The 23,914-nt window shown below is 43.4% G+C and overlaps 2 protein-coding genes and 1 long non-coding RNA gene across 4 annotated transcripts; 1 reads left to right on the forward strand and 2 right to left on the reverse strand.

Moving 5' to 3' along the window:
• The first annotated feature begins 3,618 nt into the window (after window positions 1-3,618).
• trmt1 (tRNA methyltransferase 1) lies at window positions 3,619-12,612 on the forward strand. Of its 2 annotated transcripts, none has more exons than XM_026303398.2 (16): window positions 3,619-3,801; window positions 4,782-5,162; window positions 6,000-6,189; window positions 7,210-7,397; window positions 7,699-7,814; window positions 8,181-8,293; window positions 8,706-8,854; window positions 8,959-9,042; window positions 9,194-9,263; window positions 9,493-9,627; window positions 9,781-9,866; window positions 10,148-10,256; window positions 10,429-10,505; window positions 10,751-10,870; window positions 10,982-11,096; window positions 12,297-12,612. In XM_026303398.2, the coding sequence occupies exons 2-16, from the start codon at window positions 4,795-4,797 to the stop codon at window positions 12,369-12,371; spliced, it is 1,995 nt and encodes a 664-aa protein (XP_026159183.1). In that variant the 5' UTR covers window positions 3,619-3,801; window positions 4,782-4,794; the 3' UTR covers window positions 12,372-12,612. The 2 variants fall into 2 exon arrangements, with proteins under 2 accessions (XP_026159183.1, XP_026159184.1); XM_026303399.2 differs by having other exon boundaries at window positions 3,619-3,790.
• Window positions 5,006-6,949, reverse strand: LOC113128228 (uncharacterized). Its single transcript, XR_003295501.1, has 3 exons — window positions 6,727-6,949; window positions 5,992-6,163; window positions 5,006-5,134 (listed from the first exon to the last, which is right to left on the reverse strand). It is a non-coding gene; the product is annotated as an uncharacterized LOC113128228 (long non-coding RNA).
• Window positions 12,613-13,155: 543 nt separating the features above from the next.
• man2b1 (mannosidase, alpha, class 2B, member 1) lies at window positions 13,156-23,810 on the reverse strand. Its single transcript, XM_026303397.1, has 23 exons — window positions 23,680-23,810; window positions 22,528-22,630; window positions 21,445-21,618; window positions 21,153-21,346; window positions 20,771-20,903; window positions 20,426-20,571; window positions 19,669-19,868; window positions 19,429-19,549; window positions 18,873-18,951; window positions 18,547-18,656; window positions 18,233-18,340; window positions 17,910-18,026; window positions 17,158-17,340; window positions 16,927-17,024; window positions 16,708-16,828; window positions 16,389-16,507; window positions 16,165-16,266; window positions 15,794-15,881; window positions 15,599-15,679; window positions 15,220-15,444; window positions 14,721-14,870; window positions 14,501-14,603; window positions 13,156-13,746 (listed from the first exon to the last, which is right to left on the reverse strand). The coding sequence occupies exons 1-23, from the start codon at window positions 23,788-23,790 to the stop codon at window positions 13,643-13,645; spliced, it is 2,970 nt and encodes a 989-aa protein (XP_026159182.1). The 5' UTR covers window positions 23,791-23,810; the 3' UTR covers window positions 13,156-13,642.
• Between the last annotated feature and the right edge of the window lie 104 nt (window positions 23,811-23,914).

Raw genomic sequence — 23,914 nt, forward strand, 5'->3', positions numbered from 1 at the left:
CCGGGCCGGTGTGTGCGTGCGTTTAGGGAGGGAGGGAGGGGGGGGGGGGGCGGCAGCGGAAAACGGACAAAAAAAAAAAACAAAAAAAAAAGAAACACTCCCCCCTGACAGCCTCCAGCACGTACACGTTTATCTTCCGAGGAACCGGGGGCACGGAATCCGTCACAAAAACCGCCGAAGGGGGGGGGGGTATTCAGCCGCGGTCTCTCGGTCTCTCGTCTTCCCGTGGCAGCGCGGTGTGATGTCCGTTTACACCGAGTTCCCTCCTCCTCAGCTACCGACACGGGACAACCGTGCCCCTCCAAAATGTCGCTTATGATTTATCACATCATTAAAACGTGCCTCTTTATGAAGCCTCCAGCAGGACGCGGACTCGGGAGTCCACAGAGGATGTTCCCACTTTGTTAAATCTTTTTCTTTTTAATAATAACGATATTTTTTTAAATTTAATTTTATAGAGAAGACGGGGTATAATAATAAGAGGGTGGTGGGGGGGGGGGTCCTGGCACTCCATCTTTAGCCGACATCAACAGGTCATCCCGGGACACAAATGCGGTGCAACTGTGGGCGAGACAGACTGATGGATCCGGTATGGCGAGAGGCGAGGAGGGGGGGGGGGTTGAAAGGGGCCAGTTTACCGACAGGACACCGTGGTGTTACTGGACAAATCAAGAGCTGCTTCAATGTTTCAAATGCATCTTGTTAATAGGAAGAAAAAAAAAACTTCCCCCACCCCCTCACCACACACACACGCACACACACACTCCAAAAACACAAAGTAGTTTTTTTTTAAGAAAGTTCAGTAAAATGAGAGAAGCAGCAGCGGAGGACGCATCAAGCCACTCACCGAGGGGAAGAGGGGGACAGCCCGCGGCGACGAGGGAGTGAAGCCGGTGAAGTGGTTAAAGTTTGGTCTGTGCCCGTGAGCCCATCCCCCATTAGAGCTAAAGCACAACTTTACCACCTCCCTCCCCAAAGAAGACAATAAAAAAAACAATAGCTTTAACCCCCACTTCAACACACCGTCGCACACCACGAACCACCCCTCCATCCAAATTCAAGACGGCACCCCTAAAGACAAACGCACAGTTCGGGGGCTCGGACGAGCGACTGACCCATCTCACCGACCGAGCCAGAACCGCTGTTGTGGGTGACCCGCCGCGCTCAACTCACCCCCTGGGCTGTGTTCCGCTGGAAAGTGTTTCAATGGAGGAGCGACGCAGAAGAAGCGGTCTAGTGTCTCACTCCGCCTCGCTACAGGCAGCCATTCATTGTGACTGTATACTGTGAACCAGCAGCACGCACACAATCCATGCAAACACATACATACTGACACACACACATGCACACGCACACATGCAGGCGAGTCGAGGAGCGCAGAGCTATCGAGGAGGGGGACGCAGAGGAGCAGAGCGGGGATTTTTTTAACTCTCCCAGGGGTTGGCGACCGAGCACAGAGCTACTGATGGGCCACAGACAGGTAGACAGACAGGTAGACAGGTAGACTGACAGACAGAGGTAGACAAGACAGACAGACAGGTAGACAGACAGACAGACAGTCTGCGTTGTCTCATCACTTTTGCAAGTACATGTGAGCAGTGCACCTGGTGTAGTAATCACTAATCAGTAGCCAAATCCAAAATGAAACAGTTCAAATAAAGTTCCTGAGGAAAACACGTTTCCTTTTTACCAATATATCGATGAACACCACGTCCCCGATTAAAGCTTCAGTTAAAGCGAAGTAAAAGGTGGAGTTGGGGATTATCACAATACAGGTGCCCCATTAAGTCCTCACTTGTCCTTACTAAGCCTTTAAATATCAGCTGGGATGTAAATTATAGGCTCTCGGCGTCCACAACCAACTTGTTTTCCACAACAATACTAAAAATAACCTTGCACAAACACAATCATTTGGATGAGTAATAGCAGAAAAGTTGAGTTTATTGTGATTTTGTCCAGTCAAAACAATGTTATAATGTTATACTTCCTTTCCTTTTTATTCCATATTAATATTTCCATATTAATGTGTTTTATTTTGTCATTTTTAAATCTAAAGCCTGAAAAAAGGCTAAGTGATATTCTTGGCAGGGGACGTCTAATGTAACGAGTAACGTGAGTAATGAGATTACAGTGGACGGAGTAAGAGCCGATGCACACGCCGCTGCAGCGTCCCCAGCCGACCCGACTGTCTGAGCCCCACCCACCAGTCCACCCACTCACTCACTCACACACACTCACCGGGGTGTCTTCTCCCTTGGGTGGTAGAACCGACTCCCTCCTGCCCGACACCGCACTGACCGTGAAGCCGGGGGGCCGACGGTTCGATCCCGCTGTTTAAAGTGTGTGATAGCGCGTCTAGACTCCGGGCAGGTGAGCCCTCCGGGGCCTCCAGGCGCTGCGCACAGTGAATACTAAACAGGATGAGACTGCATTCAGGCACGGCACTGCGCTCCCCGCTCTCTCTCTCTGTCATGCCAAATACTATTAACTCTATAATTCTCCTGTGTCAGATGTATAGCGCCACGCTCTCTGGGCATTTATTGTCACAGCGCCCCCATCCAGATGTTCAGGTTTGTGTGCATACGGAAGAGACAGGTTTTTTTTTTTTTTTTCTGTTTTTTTTTTCCACCTTCAGTCACACAGTATGTCCCTTTTTAGAGGAACTGGTTGCAAAGCACAGAATAACACCGCGTCATCTGTGTGAAAGACTTCAAATTATCTTGCTTTTAAAAGTAGGTCATGCATTTATGGAGGCATTTAGTGAGGCAGCTGATGAAGTATTGCATAGTACCGCATTGTCAAAATACTGCATCTTTTAATTTGATCAGTCTTCATCATGAAAGGCACAATGCTGCTCCAGATCAACTCTGAAGACTCTATATTAGTATTATTTTGTTAGTTTAACACACTGAGCCCTAAACTACCAGTATATGTTTAATCTCTGCGTTTTTATATGTAGTTTGATCTAAGTGCTACAAAGGGATCCAGAAGTATAATATCAACAACATGTTGAGGTAAAAATACCATTGAGTTGAGTTATGTGCACTTTTTATCACTTGAGCTTCATATATTTTTTATGTAAAGTCTAAATCTGCAAGTCAAAGCTGTAAAATGATTTCACTTATGTAGTTTGCCTCTAATTTATGGTGAGGTCTAGTTGCATAAAATAAAATAAAGTAAAATAAAATAAAATAAAGTCTGCTCACTTTGCACATTCAGTAACAAAATGCAGAATAAGGATAGTTTCTTGTCCTGGCAACATTCAAGCAAAAAAGAAAGAAGAAAAGCTTCACGCAGCACAAACTATCTGTTTTATTTATCACACACATCGACCTAAATTCACTTTAGCGTTGAACTGCATTGACCTTATTTTCTCTGGGGCAGGTCTTTTATTTCCTCACATCATAGGTCTGGGGCATTTTGTTTAATCCATAGGCTATGTTTAGCCTTTTCATCAGAATGCATCACCGATGAGATTAAATTAGATTATTCATGAAAGCAGACTGATGTGTTTTCCAGTCTCCTCGCATGTTCAAAGTAGGCCAGGGCTGCCTGATCGACCCTCTCCCTCTTGTCCTTACATTACACCGCTTCTCTGCCTTTACGGCTTCGCGCGTCACATTTCTGACCGTGCAGGCTTCCGTAGCAGCGCTTCAAACATGGCTGTCTCCATGCGCTAACGTGAGCGCAGTCTGCAAACGGAGCCTGGTCGGTAGGAGCAGGAACAGACAGCACATGACCGCCTGCATCGTTTCTCCAGTACAGCTGACAAAGTAGAAGAGCCGCACAGGTGTGTCACAGGTAAATCTGTTTACCGCCGCTTGTTTAGCCCAGGTAGCCTAGCTTAACCTCTGCTGGTGCGACGTGTGCAGACCCATAACAGGTCCATGCGATCTAAATAAGTGTTTTACAGGTACACAAGAAGCACTCAGCTCCTTTACTGCAGTAACTTTAGAAATACCACTGTGTACAAATACTGCAATCAGAATGTTACTGCAGTAGAAGTACAATAACTTCCGCATCAGCATCTGCTTGAAGCGGCAACAGTGAAAGTCATTGCGCATTTATGTTTATGATATTATTATATTATAATTATTGTGTTCATCATTTTAATCTTGTAGCTTGTACAGAGAACTCATGTTAATTACCTGAACTGGGTTTTATGATTATACTGTATAAAGTTAGGGCAGTAAAAAGTATTTAACATATGTTTCTCAAGGTGTAGTGAAGTCCTACTATGAAGTACACATAATGGAAATACTACAAATGAAGTACAAATACCTCAAAATTGTTTACAGTCCAAATATTTGGCACTTTCAGCTCCTCAGGCGTCTCTTCCTACAGCCCAGAGCATAAAAATAAAAAGTTTTGGTTCTGTACTGTGATACCTCTAAAAAAGTCTGTACCACAGGATCTAAGACGTCGTACTGGTTCATCTTTCATACATGAGGAGTGAAATCATGGTGATGCCAAACAACCTGAAGACATCACTCTGGGCACTACTGACATGACCTCTGCTATAATGTGTGTTTCAATATTGGCATCGATGTAATTACTATGCTTCAGTTTTGTCCCTAAACTAAAGACTAAATAAAAGGTTACTCCCATTGTGACCCATTGTGTTAGAGCATCAGAGTGAAATGTCAGTTTGAGTTTGTCTGAGTAAGAATGAACAGACTTGTATAATAATGTAAATCAATTTTTGTGAAGTTTTAAAAAAATATTCAATAACCGTTGAGATATAAACACAGCTACGTTGTGTTTTGTCTGTGTTTTTCCAGACGTTGTTCCTTTATGCGGTCACCTCGGCTGTTTGGCCTCATCATCTCCCATCACCTGCATCGCTCCTGCACCTGTTCGTTTCCGCGGGGACTACGCAGTGCTGCTGCTGTCATCAGCAGCGGACTGAGATCCATGGAGCCACTTAAAGCTGCGCAGGACTCCAGGAGTTCCACTACCGGCCCTCTACCTGCATCTACCAAACCTTCAGCGGAAGGTGTGAGCCCACCCCCCACGGACACAGTATCTGACAAGCAGAAGACACCTCCTGCAGGTCTTTTACCAGGAGAGACGGTAGTCCAGGAGGGCAAGGCGTCCATCTTATTTCCCAGTGCCAACGAGGTGTTTTACAACCCTGTCCAGGAGTTTAACAGAGATTTAACGTGAGTATGAACACTGGTTGCTTCAGTCCTCAGGACACACAGTCACTTCAGCCGTGAGTCTGACTAAACTGATTCACTACAAAGCGAAAGATAGACGATGTCTTTGAGCAGGTCATCAATTTAGCACAATCTTATTTTCCAGTGTATTTTATAGAGCATGTTGCTTTTGTTTTTAATGCTGTGATGATGAAAAATAATGGCCTGCTATGTTTTCTGAGAACATTCTGGAGTTTGCGTCATTTCTTCTCTTCAAAGTGGTCTGGTCTTGCTTTCATAATAGAAAATACATAGATCCAGATGTGAACCAATATGTAGATGGAGTGTGTGTGCATAATGTGAAGTGTGTTAGATCAGCTGTTGTATCACAGCCTAGAGACAAGCTGACATCCAATTTCATAAGAAATCCAGAGAAGAAAGAATTTTGCTTTCATGCCTCACAGTATTATAAATAGCCACTAGTCACATGCAGGCGCCATCTGGACCAAAAACCAATAAGTTCTTTCTTTGCCCCTCACAAAAGTTTCATCAGAATGTGTTATGCAGTTTTTTTGAAATATTCTCATAACTAAAACTGCTGTCAGCAGGAAAAAAACCACTTTCACTTGGTCACATTTTTGATACTACAGCCATATTTCATGTTACTAACTGGCCTCCCCTCATTTGAATTGCACGAGCTTTGTGTTTCACATGTTATAAAACCACTCGCAGCATCCCAGTGTACTGAACTAAACTGGTCGTTTAGAAAATATTCTGTGTCATCACCACAGTAAAGTGAAGGGGTCTGAATACTTTGTAAGGCCAGTGTGTAAGTGATGCGTTTCTTCTTTACCTTCCCAGATGTGCTGTGATCACAGAGTTTGCCAGGGATGTGCTGGCTCAGCGTGGCGTGAAGGTGCTGGTGCCTGGAGAGAAAGAGCGGGTGGTGGTCTCTCTGTCAGAGGAGACAAATGAAGCCGATGCACAGACGGAAGAGAAAAACGAAGCAGAGGAGCCTCCTGTTACTGCACCGGTGGGGGAGAAATGTGAGGTATGTAGAGCTGATTTTACAGTGTCATTGCAACGTAGCAGATATTATTATTACAGGTATCTTGCAATTAATTTGATAACACTCTATTTAAAAAGTATTTGTGTGCATCTCATCTAATTTAAATGAAGTCTTGTCTTGTCTCTGACTAGAACCCTCTTTTGTCCAGACCCTATGAACATTATCACTGTCAGCACTATCACAACGTAACTGATGAACCAGATTATAAAAGAAGTGCGGTTTTCTGATGCTGTAGAAACTGTGTTGCTTATGGTTCTCTACTTTAAAGCAAGACATTATTAGCATTAGTGGTTTGATTTCCACTGGGGTTTCCCATACTAAAAATATACACACCGATGCCAGTGTAAGGCAGTTTGGAGAAGAGCTTCCATCAAATGACTTATGTTAATGTCGCACCAGGTAATTTCACACTCTGGTGGCCTCAAGTGGTAGAGAGAGGTAATTAGATCATTTTATGAAACTCTGAAGGATTTCATTACTTTCTAATAATGTCATTAGTCGTCAGTGTCTTCTGCTTACTTGGTTATTGAGTTGCCATTACAGATGATCCCATTCTTCTGAGGATGCGGTGCTCATGTTGGCAATTTGCTGATTGACTCTGTTAACGGCTTCTGCTGGAAGAAAACATTTTAACGGTGACCGGATCAGTTTGGATTTAACCTGGCCAAACAGTTTTGTTAGCGCAGCTTTAAAGATGCTACAATCAGTATTTTACCAGAACTACATGTATGTGAAAGCAGGTGCTCTGCCAACATTTGACTCTGCAGTTCTCTTCGCTCTTTAGTGTATTTCAGCACATAGTTGTAGTTTTATGAGCAGCAACTGCGGCTGGTTTGGTTCCCTCTTACTGCTCTCATCAGCTGCAGTCCTGCATTAAGGAGGCAGCTGTGCCAGCACCAAACTGCAGGCTGACAAAATGGTGCCTGGCAAGTGAACGTAGTGGAACATCAGCAGTTAAAGTTTATGCAGCCTTAAGCGTATTTTGTCGACCCTTTGTTTCAGCACGGTCTTCGTGTCCTGGAAGGCCTGGCGGCATCCGGTTTGCGCTCGGTGCGTTTTGCTCTCGAAGTCCCGGGCCTGCAGAGCGTCACTGCCAACGACTTCTCCACCAAGGCTGCGGCGCTGATCGCCAGGAATGCTCAGTACAACGGAGTCAGCCACCTGCTCCGGGCCAGCTGTAGGGACGCTAGGTATGATTACTCAGCACGTTCAGAGAAGCCACTGTTATTTATTGTCTTCACTGATTTCGTGTTTGTTTGTTCCTCCTCTGCTTGTATTTATCCAACCTTTGACCTCTTGTTCTGTTCAGTCCTCTGATTCTGTCCATGCTTGTCCTTTTTTTTTTTTTTTTCCCTTCTTTCATAAATTCTTTCCATTTAGTCGTCTTTGCTCTTTCTCTTTGACTTGCTCATCTTCATGTTCTGTCTTTCTGTCTAATGTTTAGCTGTGTGGTCATGGATGTGAATTAGTCTAATTTTTTTTTTTCTCCAGTATGTTGATGTATGAGATGCGAGGAAAGAAAGAGCGCTATGATGTCATCGATCTGGATCCCTATGGTAGCCCCGCCTCCTTTCTGGACGCCGCTGTGCAGGCTGTTAGTGATGGAGGTGGGTCTTTTCTGCCTGTCTAATGCATTTTTTTTTTTTTACCGTTTGTCTAGCTCAGTTTAGCAGTTGAGGATTGATGTTTTTGTCTTAAGCAGTTTTGCAACATAAGTGGGTCTTTCATCCAAGTATTTTTCAGATCAGCATGTTGTGACTTTGAGAAGCTAATTTGATTAATCAGTGTCACAACAACGTACAGTGAGCGCGTATCTGTGGAATTTGATTTGAACAACTTCTCCCACCCTGTTTAAGACGGATTCCAACAAACACAGAGTTAATTTACTGTGCGATCCTGGTGAGAAGTCCTTTGTATTTCCTGCTGTTTCCTTTTGTCGCCTTAGCTGATCCCCCCCCCCCTGTCTCTTTCAGGTCTGTTGTGTATAACATGTACAGACATGGCAGTGATGGCAGGAAACAGTGGAGAAACCTGCTACAGCAAATATGGTTCAGTCTCCATCAAAGCCAAATACTGTCATGAGATGGTGAGGGCACACACACACACACACACACACACACAAAAATGTAAAAATACATACACAATACATGCACAGACATGTCACCATGTTTGCATTCATAGTGTCTTTAATCCTTTGTATGTGTGTGTGTCTGGGATTGTGGCCTGAATTTACTGGGGGCTTTTGTTCAGAAGGTTAGAAACAATGTCGGTCCTGGTTGATTTCACCACCTCCATTTTACTTGTAGTAACACAACTGTGATCTGGTCTGAAAAAATGAGTACTGAGTACTTGCCTTGAGTACTGACCTCAGTGACAAATTCATTTCCAACACCTTCTTCACACGACAGATGAATGTTGGGTTTTTCCCTTGCGGCAACTTCATACAGCTCTGAAACAACATTTGAAGAGCGGGCTGAGTGAGTTTTTCTTTCTTACAGGCTCTTCGTATCATCCTCCACAGTTTGGACCAGCGAGCGGGGGTGTACCAGCGATACATCCGGCCCCTGCTGTCCGTCAGTGTCGACTTTTACATCCGGGTTTTTGTACGTGTCTTCACAGGACAAGCTACAGTCAAAAACTCAGCCAGGTGCTTAAAAACACACATGCACAAATAAAGTCATGAAAATGAGTCACTCCAGTAACAAATTGTAAAAAGCATACATACCTGTTGCTTTCCCCTGTCTTGTGCAGTAAACAGGCTCTGGTCTACAACTGTGTCGGCTGCGGCTCCTTCCACCTACAGAAAATGGGCAGAAGAACAAGCAATGGAAAACAGTAAGACAGTACACACACACAGCACAAATGGGTCTTATGGTGTTTATATTCTGGGGTTCAATCAAGGTGTTCGACAAACTCACCTGCATCAGACTCCGCTTTACTGTGTGTGTGTGTGTGTGTGGTAAAGCTGAGTATTGTGTGATTTCAGTATGAAGTATTCTGCTGCCACTGGACCCCCTGTCGGCCCAGAGTGTGAGCATTGTGGACAGAGACATCAGGTCACACACACTGACAAGCAAACTCATCAGTATTTAACTCGCTTATTGGCTTAATGTGTGCTCCACATGTTTAAATGGCTGTGGCCTGTCTAAATTTAGTCATTCATTTGTTCATTACACCTAGATTTTATTTGTTGCCTGGTCTGAAGTGAGTCAGAGCTTTAGCCCTTGTTGGTAGTTACTACTGTGCAAACACGTATGATCAAGCGTATGCCTGTTCTCTCTTCAGATGGGTGGTCCTATCTGGGCGGAGCCTATCTGTGATCTCGCGTTTGTCCAGAAGGTTTTGTCTGCGGTTTCAGGAAACCCATCCCGCTTTGGAACATCCAAACGCATCGAGGGCATGCTCAGTATGGTGACTGAGGTAGTCACTTATACGATCTCATTATGGGGCTTGTTTTCACCTTTTCGTACGAGTGTGTATAGTAAGATCAGGTAATGTTACATCGTGTGAAAACTAGCTACTACCTGCCAGACTCTAATGCATTATCACCTCTGATGTGCTGTTTTGATTCAGGAGTTGGAAGATGTGCCCCTTTATTACACTGTGGACAGTCTGAGCAGCACGATACACTGCAACACTCCTCCCCTGCTCCAGTTTAGGTAAACACACCATACACACTAGTTATTTTTATATTTTAACATTTTAGAATAAACTGCGATACTCGTGGCCCTGAATTATTCTGTTTGTAGCGTTTGTTTCTGTAGGTCCGTGCAGTGTCTTTCTACTGAATTATGTAACTGCAAAACATGTGTGAGAAACAAATCTGGGTTTCAGTGACTGTCAACACTTTTTCCAGGCTAACATACAAATATCTACAGCTTTCAGTGTGCACTGTCACATGTTCCCACAGTAAGTCTACCTTTGCTCCGTCTCTGTGCAGGTCAGCTCTTCTTCATGCTGGTTACAGGGTTTCCCTCTCCCATGCCTGTAAGAACGCCATCAAGACAGACGCTCCTCCTGCAGCCATCTGGGACATTATGCGATGCTGGGTAAACATGATTCATTTACAACAAAAAAAAAAAGAAATACTAGAGCTATTTTTTTTTTTTTCTCAACCTCCCACACTTCACAGACGTCCGTCGTTTTACAATACACACTGTGTTCAATACCGTGTAGTACATCGTTTTTACTTACACATATATGATTGGACCTCTGCCGCAGGAGAAGGCCAATCCTGTGAAGAGAGAGAAGCTGTCTCAGACTAGCCCCGCCTTCAAGATCCTCTCCACTGATCCCGGGTGAGACCCTGGAAAGCCCTGCTGTTTTTTTCAGTGACCATTTATAGGAAGCCCATGTTGTGAATATACTGGTGATACCTGATACATGACATGTTTAATAAAAGCAGACCTGTATTACTGAAACAGGGGGCTTGTGGGATTTTCTATTATTACTATTCTGTTATTATTATCTATTTTATTTAGATTTGTTTTTAAGTAAAAGACCTTGTGTGTAACCTGATATGTGCTGGATCATGTGTATGTAGCCTAGAGGCCTGTTTCACAGTGAGGGAGGACGCCAACCCTCAGTCCCGTAAACGCCACCTGACCCGGTTCCAGGAGAATCCTCAGGCCTTCTGGGGCCCCAAAGCTCGCGCCAGAGCTGGGTAAGTAACACAATATCCCACACAAACACACAACAAGCAGCTAGTTTTACAAACGACGCTCTTCTCTTCAATCCATTGTTAACCTTTCACACTCTCCTGTCTCTTTTTCAGTGGCGGCAGCTCTACTGACCTGCAGGACAAGAGGAAGAAGTGCCAGAACAAGAGAAAGAACCAGATCACAGATTCTTCTCAGCTGAAAAACTTCCCCTGCAAAAGGTTCAGGCAGGTCAGTTCACCTACAAGCAAAAAGCCAAAGAGGAAGCTGTGTGCACTGCTCTGCTTGGATCAGAGCAGATTTATCACACACAAGATGCTGACTGAGGGGGAAACAAATATTTAGACTCCTAAAAGTTAAGATGGAGTATTTGGATCTTCAGCATTATGAAATAAGTGTTTATACCTGCATCAGCTCACAAAAATGGTTAGCTGCACTTTTTTTAAATGTATGAGAAACACAGAGCAACATTAACCCGGCACTGGCCTCTTTAGATGTGTGCACTGCTCATTACAGGGATGTCAATCATCAGTCGGTCACATAACGTGTGTGCTACTGTGTGCTGTCTTTCGTCCTGTTGGTTTCTACAGGTCAAACTCCGTTAATGCATGCCAGCTCCTGCTGAAACGTGAAACCCATTTCTTCCTCTGTAGCAAAAGCTATTTTCCTGGACAAAAACAACCTCCCTTTTTTTTTTTTTTTCTTGTCTTTCTTAGAAAAGCAGTTATCTCCTAGAAGCCACCCACCTGACCGATTTCTTTCCCTCAAACAGCAGTCAGACACATGAATGTCTGTGGCTTTATGTCTGGAATGATCCAATCGCTTTGTACTGGTCCTTACTGATTCATGAATTATTCACAGGATGACACTGTCATTGTACGAAGGGGGGAAAAAAAAGCCACTTTCATGAATTGGCTGCAGGTTGAATAAACACTGTTTATATATCATGATGAAAATGTTACAGCCATTTTACTTTGCTATTTTACTTGAATTACTGTTTTACTCAACTTGTGAAAAATACAGTCAGGGTAAACAGTTTGCTTTTACCTTTTTGTTGTTATTTTTGTTGTTTCATATGAACATTGGCTTATATGGTCAAATATGACAAAGGGGTTATTCTTGGTGGAGTTTGGGGGAAATCAAAACAGTGAGTTCAAAAATATTACTCAAAACCAGTGCTAATATTGCTCCACGTCTCCTGGATGGGTAAAAAGCAGTTAAGTCACTCGTGTGATGTTCAGCTTTTGGTGGAGTTCTGCCCCCAAGTGGCCAAAATTGCAATTTAAGTCAATGCAGGGGCTGCAAACCACAGTCCTTAGGGGGTCACCGTTTCCAGCTATCACTACCCGACACACTGCTGATACAGATTTACCTTTGGTTGATTTACACATTGTCTGAGTGTTACTTATGTTCTTGTTGTGTTTTCTTCAGGGAACATGTACACATGGGGACGAATGCTGCTATTCTCACAACCTTGACCAGACAAATGAAGAGAAAATGGAATGACTCTACCGTTATCACTTGTTTTTTCTTTCTGAAGTTTGAATGTGTCCAGTGCAGCTCGGACAAAGTGAGGATGATGTGCTGTAATCAGATTTTATTTAGTTGAGGATGACAACCTAAAAATTGTTGATGTACAGAGCAAATCTATTATTCAGTTTTATGCCTCAGGTTTTTCTGTTAGGTTCATTTTTTTTCTTTACGTGTTTTACTGCACCAATAAAAGTCCTCACTCGCTTTTAACAAATATTTTCCTCGTCTTCATTCATGGTGGCATTAAACACCATTTGGGTGGTCATGGATTAGTCCTGTTAAGCACCAAATGATGTCAGTGTGATCATGTGTTCACAGCTGACCTGGGTGTCATGTGGTTCAGTCATGTCAAAGGTCAAATGTCTACAAAAATATTGGTGCTATAAAATCCAACTAACTGTTAAGAGTTTACTGAATAGTTGATAATTAACCAACTTTATTTATAAGCTTGACTCCTTGACTAATGGATTGGTTCAGAATTGCAAAGATGCGATGAAAACTGCATGTGTGGGCCAAAACAGCTGCTAGTACAGTAACACCACAGGCATTTAACTTTAATGGCAGCTGTAAAATTTAATTTCCAAACCTCATCTCTGAGGCTTTTAATTAACATTTTCCAATTTCACAAGTGCTGGAGTTGACAGTGAAAGATAACTGCAGAAATCTCAACTTTTGTTTTTAAAAAGCTGTGGTACACTACCTGTTCTGAAGAGCCTGACTATGCACAGTATCACTATCATTAACACAAAGTGAATGATTCATTCATTCATTTATTTATTATCAGGTGCTTGATCAGTATAAAATCATTTTCAGAGTATGTACACAATGGCACAAATACAAAATGGTACACTTATCGCACACATCATGCAGTCAGGGCATCAGTTAGTAAATAACAGAGGTTTCTGTCAGTTTTTGGGCTGATGAATACTCTAAAGGTCAGTTTACAAAAGGCAGCTTCAGCAAATTCCATACAGACTGTTCAGAGTGTCACATTGTAGGTTTCCAAATCATAAAGTTAATTTCTCTGATACAAACATGTTTCACCAATTGATCCGATAGTGTAGTGCGCGCTGTCGCTTCTTATTCTGTGTAAAGAGAAACCCTTTCCAGTTGTGACAGAAACAATTCTCACCTGATCAAATCAAACACCAGCAGGCGGCTCCAGGAATGTCACTGGTTTTTCATTGGATATCACACTGCTAATTTACCTGTGACATCTTGTGAAATCGGGGGCATGTGGTTGACTATCTGAGTCTGACTCGGAGCAGGAAGGTTCGGATCTCCATTGGCCTCAAGGTCACCTCCCAGTCGGAGTGGTCTTCAAAAGTCTTCAGAAGAGGCTTCTCATCTGTAAAAGCAGGTACAGCAGGTAAACATGACCAAAATGACCATGAACAGGCCCATTGCTTCTACAGATAACCAACACTGTGATCATCCTGGTATATAAGGATTCTTGTTAAATCCCTTAAATATCCTGTGGTTTACAATTAAAACTATGAACCATAATAATGCATTCATGACTCATTATATTACATTGCCTGTTTAATTAGTCTCTGCAGAGAAATTGTTATACAGTTAAGCTGATTGCAATAGATAAGTGATTATCACCCTCATAGAATTAAATGGTGCCAGTGGGTTTCTGTGTTCAGCCTCCTCTCCTTCCTCTGCTGTTCAGACTGAACACGACCCACACCTACGAGCCAAGCGGTCCATCAGTAACGGGCAGGAAGCCGCTGCTGGTGATCTGCCAGAGCTCTAACAGATGAGGCAGATTCATCAGCATTTGGCTGACTGGTGTCCACTGGTTTTCACTCATCTGCTTAACAAAGTGCAGGTTTTCTCCTGGTGTGTCTCCTCCTCCAGTGGTGGGTTAGGGGTCAGGGTTAGTTTACTGGGTTGTGATTTCTTGCTGTGTTTCAAATATAGATTTATACTGTAACATACACTTTCATTTCCTTTGACTAAAAACCTTTTTGAAATGAATCTTTTCTCCATCTTCTTTACCTAGTTATGGCCTCAGAACCCCAAACATTCATTTACTCGTTCTGTTGGGTTAAAGAGCCTTTGTAATAAAGTTAATTACAGGTGTGGGTGTCCTGTACCTGTCTGTGGCGTCCAGTCAAAGCGACTCATCTCATCTTTCCACTGATTGGCTGAGAGGTTCAGCTCAGACGCGCCCAACACGTCCAGAGTGGAAAACAGCTTCTACACAGAGAGAGAGAGGAGATGTTTAATGTTTGAGCTTAATGAAAATGGTTTTAACCTACAGTTTTCGGGTGGTCCGCTAATCCTCCACCAGATGTGCGTTTCTGAATGTCTGACCTGCAGGTTGACGGTGACGGGCTTTGAGTTCCGTTTGCTCTCCCAGCTCTGGAACTGGTGCTCCAGTCTCAGCAGCACTTTGTCTTTGTCCCACTGTGTCAGTGTGAGCAGGTGAACAGCAGGGGGCAGCGCAGCCTGAAGCCCCGAGAACTACAGACAAACATACAGACATTCTTTCTGGTCACACAGGCCACATGGTGCGTCCGTAACTGGCTGACTGGACAAAACCATTTAAAACTTACAGGCTGTTTTATTGATTGACCTGCATTAATTTTGGTCATATTGTCGCTAATTTTGACTAATAACTCGACTAGTAATTTTCTCCACAGGGCTCAAATGTGTTTCTGATTACAGGAAATAGTGTCAACTACAGCTGACAGCAACACAGCTCAGCTCTCCTGAAATGTAGTGAAATGCTCTGAACCTCAAAACAGGACAGAACTGGGATTTCTACATTATTCTACAAATGTAATTTATCATGTTCCTGCTCCTCACTCACCTCCAGTCGAGTGTTTGAGTTCAGTTCTCCATCAGTGAATGTCAGCAGTGGTTGCAGTACCACCTGCTGTGCCAGGGGGCGGTGTGTGTCAGCAGCGGTGGGCGGGCGGTCAAGGGAGAGCAGGAGGCGTCCGCGGACCACCAACCCCTCTGGGAAGATGCTGGAGATCTCGTTGAGAGGCTCACCAACGCCACGAAAGTCATCATACAGGAGTCGGCGGTGGAGCTGTGAGGGGAATGTGTGTGAGAAAGAAAAGAGGGTGCAGTGTGTGTCAGAGCTGGTCTAGGTTAAGTACCTGAAATTGGAGGATTAACCTGCAGTGTGAAGTAGGACTTAAGCCTACGTGTGTTTGGGCTGTGATTGTGTGTCTGCGTCTCACCATGATCTCTAGAGAGCCATTTTGGATGCTTGCTCCTCCTTGGGAGCGATCGGTCACCACAGTGAGCTGGTCCTCATCATCCTGAAAAGACACACAAAGAGAAAAAATTCTAATTGTGAGAATGTTTCCAAAAAGTATAACGCACTGAATATGTTTTCATTTTGGAGAAAGTGGTCTTTCTAAAACTAAGCACACCTTGATAAAAGCACGGGAGTTGATTGGGTAGTAGTTTCCAGCGATGGGCTCTGACTGCTTCAGCTGCCACGTGGGCCGGAAGTCTTTCCTGTGAGAATCAACAACACACAGCTACATCAGTGACTTTATTAGACACAGGAAGTTCATGAAAACACAATTAATACCAAGCAGTCAGATCCCAAAGTTTCCATCTTCACATTTCACACTAGAACAATCTGGCACAAACTCAAATTTGCCAGATGATGTTTCTGAAACAACAGTTTCTGCAAAACATATTAAAATATCTGTATAATAAAATATAATAACAATTTTCTTCTTCTGTGGTTTAGTGTAGTAAGACTCAAACTCTAATCTGCAGACGGCCTGCTTACCTTCTCTGCAACACCTCTCTGCCGTTGGAGTCGGTGTAGAAAATTTCTGAGGTTTTGATGCTCGTGTCCAGACGAGTGATCACCTCCTTCCCCAGGTGGTCACTGATTGGTGAATTAGAGAGAGAGAGAGGTTTAGAAGTATGAAGGAAAAAGGGTCATAAACAATAAAAGTCAAAAATATATGAGTGAGCACTGTTTCTATTTGGCTAAAAGTACACACTCACTCTATGGGCACAGGGCCGACTGTCCACTCCAGCTCCAGAGTTCTGCTGTCAGTGTAGAGTCGCACAACCTGAGACACCCAGGGTGCAAACCACTGTCGGACCTCCTGCACCACCGACGTCTGGGGGGAGACATATACTAAATGATTAATAATTATTATATTTTCTACGCAACTTCCATTATTAAAACTTACAAAAAAACCACATTTATATTTCGGTCTTTAAAACCACTGTGTCATTTCAGGATGTTGGACTTAGGAAGAGGAATTACGGCATCATGACGAAGCTGAATGTGAACATAGCTTGGTGCTGCTCACTCTACCTGAACAGTCTCGGTCTTGGCCGTCCTGCTGATACCAAAAGGTGTAGAAGAGTTGGGTCTGAAGATGTATGCTCCTGAAGGCTGACTACTATCCATATTTTTACCGTCACTCGCGTTGTACCTGGAAAATGCGATACACAAACACGAGTGCATTCAACAGCAGTTGTTTTCAGGTGTGCTGGCTCATGATAAAATGTGTGTAACATTGTGGTTTCTAACCAGTAGAAGTTTTGTGTCAGTTTGATAGTCTGCTTCGTCTCCAGATTGCTGAGACTGCTCAAGAGGCCCGTGTCAGGGTCAAAGGTCACTTGTAGAAACTGGAGCACATAAACACAAATATTCAATTTTCTGTACTTTGTCATGTGTATAATGTTTAGAAAACACATACAGGTACAATTAACATGTACAAGGTGCATAGGATCAGTATTATTGATGATGCTGCAGTAAGACCTTGTTCTTGATCACTGTGGGTGGGCGGGGCTGTGTGGAAGCAGGTGGAGGCCCATCCTGACGCAGGGACACAAAGTAGATGGTGTAGCCCAGAGGAGGAGCCTGAACCTGGAACACCAGCTCGTTGACAGCGAAGCCTCGGTTCCTCCTCACGTTCTGAGTGGCTCTAGACACTGGAACCACCTGGAACAGAAATGCAGAGAAACTGTTACCTGCTTATGTCTCTTTGGTTTATATTAAAAGGGTTTACACATTTAACAAACAACACAGACAACCAACTGAGACTAAAAGGATGATCTGAATTCTACTAAACTGGAAATATTTTATAAAATCATGTTATCAGAAATATTACTACTGCTGCTAGTACAACATCTGAAGAAGATCTGAACAAATTACTGTATTTTTGAGATATACTAGATATTTTATATGGATCTATGTTTCAGTGTCACCATAAAAACCTTTATTTTCCTTGACTATAAAAGTTATTGGACCTTGTGATTACTCTAAATAAAAGTGGACACAAAATTTCTTCCATCCATAAATAATTATCTCAAGTGTATTGCCCTACAATATAAAAAAACCGATAACAGCAGCATTTTAACAAGCTGTCATAAAACCTGGGTGATCCACTTACCAAATAAAAGAATAAATGCAGACCAGTGGCTGATTGGTATAATATACATTATCAGTGTGTGACAGGTTGTTGTAGATTATTTCACACCTAACGCTGCAGCGCACACACACACACCGACCTGGCAGTCCACAGACCTTCCTTTAGCATCAGACACAGAGTATGCGGTTCCATTCACTGGCAGCCGGACTGCCCAGTTGACGGGCTGAGCAAGAGGGTTGTACACGTTCACTGAGAACTGAAGCAGAGACAGAAACAGGGCTGAGGTTGAGCATCACTCAAGAAGAGTAGTAGCGACTAGTTTTACCAGGCTTTTCCCTGCGTTTATGATTACGGTTAGAAAGAAGTTACGTTAATATTGTGTTCTGAAAGTTAGGAAAAACTCAAATGGACGGACCCCCACAATAACAGCAAGCTAAGTTTTTATATGTGTTTGAGAGTCACCTTTTTGCTGGACTCTGTGAGAGGGCACACACTAACGTTGAGGTTATCACAGTAGATTCGCTCAGCAGATGAGCTGCTCAGACCAGCCAGACTGTTACTGACCACAACCTGAGAGAGACAAAGGTTAGAATTAGCAGGTGGTCTCCATAATAACACTTAAAGGTAAACCAATGGACATAAAAAAAACAAACAGTCATAGTACAAGAGGCTTCAGCAAAGCAATGCATTTCAGGTGCCATAATGTACACGGCTTTATTGGAAACACCTTCTACCAAATATGTTTCTGACATGTTCCTATGTACAGCTTGAAATACCTGACAGTGTTGCCAGCCCTCAGCCAACTTCCTGGCATAGTCATTTGCTACGTGTTGCTTCTCTGTGCCCGACACTGCGTCATGGTGCTGAGCCACAGCCATGGCTTTCTCTGCCAATGAAAGCACAAACAAGCGGCTGTCAGAGTGTCATCTAACTGGTCTCCAGTCATATTATCAATTATTAACTCATCTATTAGTAATTAGCCCACTGGAACATTGAGAATTATGACAGATTAACTTTTAGGATCTATGTGATGAATTATTCAGATATTCTTTTCTAATTTAAATGTATAATAAAAAAAAAAATAAAAAAAATAAATTCCCACTCATGGTTTGACTGTCGCCCTCCCCAAAGGGTCCCTTCCTGGAGACGGGGCCACCAAGGACCTCTAACTGGTTACAGATCTGAAAAGAAACATATAAATCAGGTGAAAAAGTTGGCACAGTAGCAGAATCCCCAGGTTTATGCTAACACAATGATATTATACTAATGATTCCATATTTTTACTGTTACACGACACAGCAGGTCATATTATATATCAGCACGCTAGGTTAGCATATTAACATGCTAACTGGGCTAAATTAATATTTATGTTAGCTCACTGAGCTATTAGTTATTAACCGTCCCAGTGCTAATGTATAGTTAAACGTTACATACTAAATAACATGATGGTCTCATGGTAACATGTTAATAGTCTTAGTTGAGCTTCACTCCAGATGTCTTTCAATGGCCTCTTAATTTTCTCTGCATACCAACAAAAACAAGGTAAAGCAACTTTGACAATGTGATATTTTAAACTCTGACTATGCAGTGTATTGTGTGTTGTGTCTTTAAATACACAGTGACCCGCATTTCAAGTAAGCCAAGGAAGCTTGGACGACCTGCAGATTGCCGTTGCTGATCCTCTCATAACGTTTCAGTGCTGGTCGGCTGGTAAAGTAGCCGGTCCAGAAATCATGAGCATCATCTGCATATGGGAAGAAGTCATCCGTCTTCAAAGCCCTGAAGGTAGATACATCTGAAGTTGAGGCAAACGTTCACAAACCAGCTCTTTATTCTGTAATTCTGGGTCTGATTCTGCTAACAGGACACATCCCCTGCTTGTTTAAAGTTCACACTACCAGGTGAGGTTTGCTCTGTGCAGCTCTTGGAGGTAGCAGGAGGGGGTGGAATACAGCACGTTGACTTTGCTGCCTTTTGCCTGCAGGGCGTTGACGTAGTGGATCAACTTGTCCAGGTTCTTGTACCACAGGTTGGCATTCTCATACTGGAAATCTGAGCCCATGGTCATGATTATGTGATTCGTCTTATACACTGTAGCCTGAGAGAGGAGGAATCAGTGGTTACACAGACGTAACCAAACTCAGAGTACGGCCCATCATGAATCCATTTCTGGCAAGTCTATCAAAAGTAATGAAATTGAATAACTGATGATTCATATCTTTGGACACAGGACTCTATGGTCAGCCTGACATCAGTCATCATATTGAAAATGTTTTACCTTCCTGTGATCTAATCCACTTCACTCTAGTCTGAATAGGACCTACTGACGCATAACAGTTTGCTCTAACCTTTACTTTTTTTAAAAGGGTCTTGATGTCTTGTCAGTGGGAAATTGCCTCCCCTTTCTGTTCACATGACAGAAATTGTATCATACCATTAAAAATGATGTGCTGGGCAGCTACCAGCCAGTGACTCTCATGCTGTACCAAGCTGCTTATATGACCGTCATTCCTTGCAAATAAAATTTCCATATAACCTGCCGGAGTTCGTCCTCTGAGTCTGTTTGTTAAAGAATCTACGATAGACTTTATAAATTTCCCTATGACATATGTATTTTTATCATTAGGTGAGCTGATGGATGTGTGTGTGTCGAACCTGATTTTTGGCGATGGCGAGGAAGCGCTTAACCACATCATCAACATTATAGTCCTCCAGGTCAGGATCATCTCTGATCGGTGGGTCATCACAGAACTGGTCCCAGCAGAAACCCTCAGGGGGGTTGTAACCATTGGGAAGGATCCCTGTTGGGCAGGAAGGTAGAGGACAAACATACAAAAGTCTGTTAACCCAAATTGTAAAAACTACGCTCCATCACTCACCCTAACTCACGTTTGACCATAAACTGTAAAAATATTTTGTTCTATATTTCGAATGAGTTGTTCCTTTTAAGAACAGACCCAGAAGAGATGTAGTATTTGTGCATGCGTGTCTCTATGTTACCGGTGAACAGGTCAGCCATCGGGGGTGTGAGGCTGTCGGACGCCCTCCAGAGGAGCTCCTGCTCCTTCTCTCTCATTCTGTGAGCCCGGTCCTGGTAGTCCAGACGACCAAAGAAGAGGCCATCATACCCCATCTGGAACAAAACAAAAGCTATGGCTATAAAGCTCAGAGAAGTTGTGTAAATCTAAAGGCACTTATCTGTATAGTAATTTTTAAAGCTGAAGCAAAATCAAAATTAAAAGGAACAGTTTCATATTTTGGGAACGCATATTAGCTTTCTTTTTGAGAGTTAGATGAGATGATGGCACCAATCTCTGGTCTGTACAGCGAATATGAATCTAACAAGCCTAGCTTAGCACTTCAAACAAAACAGCTGTGCTACCTGTGCAAACATGGAGGCGTGTTCACGGGCATGGCCAAAGGGGTCGATGTGCCAGGCAACACGGGGGCGACCACAAGGCCCGAATGTCTCATTAAGGAACCTCAGACCAATAGTCATCTGGTCAATAACAGCACTGTAGTGGGTGGTGGCTTCATCGCTCATACACCAGCCCCCATTCACAAACTCCAGACGGCCTGGAAGGAGGGGGGAGCAGGGACAAGTGTTTAGGAAAGTCATGGACTGAAGCTTCTGCAGTGCAGATGTACGATCGGTGCAGTATTTGTTCATGTACCTTCATCAACCAGCTGTTTGACCGTCTGCTGCGTGGCAGAGCTCTGCTGTTTCCACCAGCGATAGAAGAAGGCTGTCTCCACATAGATAAACCGCCTGTCTGGATTCTTTATCAGCTGGTCCACCACTGAGTCCAGGATGTACTGCACCCCAGCGTGCTGGATGTCATTACGGTCTACACACACACACATGTATATATATATAACAGACAAAAGTCTAATCTGAAAACACAGTCTTCCTTGTAGAATCTAAACTCTTTCATCTGTCTAGCTAAACTTTCTCTATAGCATTTCTGCTGTAGCTGTTCAGAAAAATGAGACGCTGCGTCTCAAGAGTCATTAATCAATGTAAATAAAAGTTAAAATATGTGTGTGTAAAAGGTAACAAGTAACTGCACAGCTGTATAATAGAAAACAATGTATGAGAACTGCATGTACACACTAAGCACCATCCAGCTAACAATAAGACACAGTTGTATGCTTGCAGGCTAATAAAACAAATTCTGATATTATTCTAAAGTGTATGTAATCACTGCTTACACAGTCGCACATAAAATAACACTCAGGTCAGAAGACGATTGTCACCTGCAAAACACACAACCATTCTCACTATAAAAAGACATGTGATGCTGAAAGGCAGGGGTCCACCTTGGACAGGTCCCCAGTCCATCACAGGGCCACATAGAGACAAACAACCTCACACACTCACACTCACTCCTATGGGCAATTTAGAGTCACCAATCAACCTGACATACATGTTTTTGGACTGTGGGAGGAAACCAGAGTACCTGGAGAAAACCCACACAAGCACAGGGAGAACATGCAGACTCCACACAGAAAGTCCCCTGATGGGTTTCAAACCAGGAACCTTCTTGCTGTGAGGCAACAGTGCTGACCACTAACCCACCGTGCTTTCAGGAGAAGATAGTTTATTTAATGAGCATATTTGTAACCTGTAACACGTATCTCTATATTGGAGAAATATGTGTAAAGTAACTTCTGCAGTAGTGAACGTTTATCTGTGTATGGGTGATGCCAGAAAACAAAACAAAAAACATTCAAAGAAATCTAAGTTAGAAACTGACCTCCATAGTAGTACTGATCCACGGTCTTGAGCCAGCCGACATCATCATGTGTGTGAGGCACCAGGTGGACATTTAGCATGTCGGGCTTTGTGGCATGACATGACTGCATGCACACACACACACACACACACACACAAACACACACAGTGTTAAAGAAGAGTTGAGCAGTGAGCACTGTCTATGGATCCCTTTGCCTTGGCCCTTCATCTACAATGGTGTCTAAAGTCATAAGCCTCCTTGAGGACTCCCAAAGCACCCAAACACTTTACTTAGTGCCTGATCCTTAGCCCACCACCTAGTGGGCTCTATTGGGCACAGTCGTCTGTGATGCTTGTCCTGACTCTTCTCTTCCCACTTCTGCTCTATCATTAAGAAGTGAAAACAGCACTGCCCGTTGCGTCTGCTCGTGTGGAAAACCCCCTAAACTGTCCCTGCACATCAGCGACACCATCTGTTGAGTTGCCCACACATGTGCCAAAGTTAATATTCAGGTCCAGAAGCACTTTATTTGGAAGCTGTGGCCAGTAGAGGACTCTCAGTCCACCACAGCACTCATGACATCTGTTACATATCGAGGTATGACTGAACTCTGGTCTTTGGAGCTGACATATTGCGTTTATCAGTTGGCCAGTGACATCAGCTACTTTACTGAATGTTTCTTTTGACAGCAGAGTAACTAGTTTCCAAAGCAAGTGTTAACACGCTGTGGGAGGCAAATGTGATATCTATTCAAAAGTATAGCCATAATTAACATCAAGGTTATTTGAGCTATAACCTGCCTCTTTATCTCACCTGTAGCTGAGGCCACATTTGCCTGCGCCTTTAACAACGTCCCCTGTCTGCTCCATCACCTGACGTTTCTTTTTTTTTTTTACTTGCTCAGCACTTACTGACATTTGGCTTTTCCCATCTGCCTTCTGTATTTTCAGAAAATTAGCATCTGCACTGTCTCTGAGAGTTTTACTTCCGTCGTGCCACACTACTCCAACACCAAGGAAGGTACAAAGTCAATAAAACTTGTTAGTTAATAACGTTAAGAAACGCACAGAAACCAAACCTACCGAAACTAATAACTTCCTCGTTCAAACTAAAAGTAACTCACACTGATGTTCAACACGCAAAATGAACCGCAAAACTTTAAACGCAACTAACCTCGTACCCGCAGCTGACGGCGGGTTTTGCTCCCTGGTTGACGGGAAAACTTAAAACTTCACCGACGACGAAGAGGAGAAACACACACAGCTGCTGTAGCCCGCTCGCCATGTTGGAAAACTCACCGCAAATCACATGACGCCTGTTTATGTTGAAGCGGGTCACGTGATAACGTTTCCGCATGCTGTTAAAAATGGGAGCGTGGGTCCCTCAGTTCTGACTGACAGGCTGAAAT

The sequence above is a fragment of the Mastacembelus armatus genome, chromosome 1 (assembly GCF_900324485.2).
Source record: "Mastacembelus armatus chromosome 1, fMasArm1.2, whole genome shotgun sequence".
In the NCBI taxonomy this organism is placed as follows: domain Eukaryota; kingdom Metazoa; phylum Chordata; class Actinopteri; order Synbranchiformes; family Mastacembelidae; genus Mastacembelus; species Mastacembelus armatus.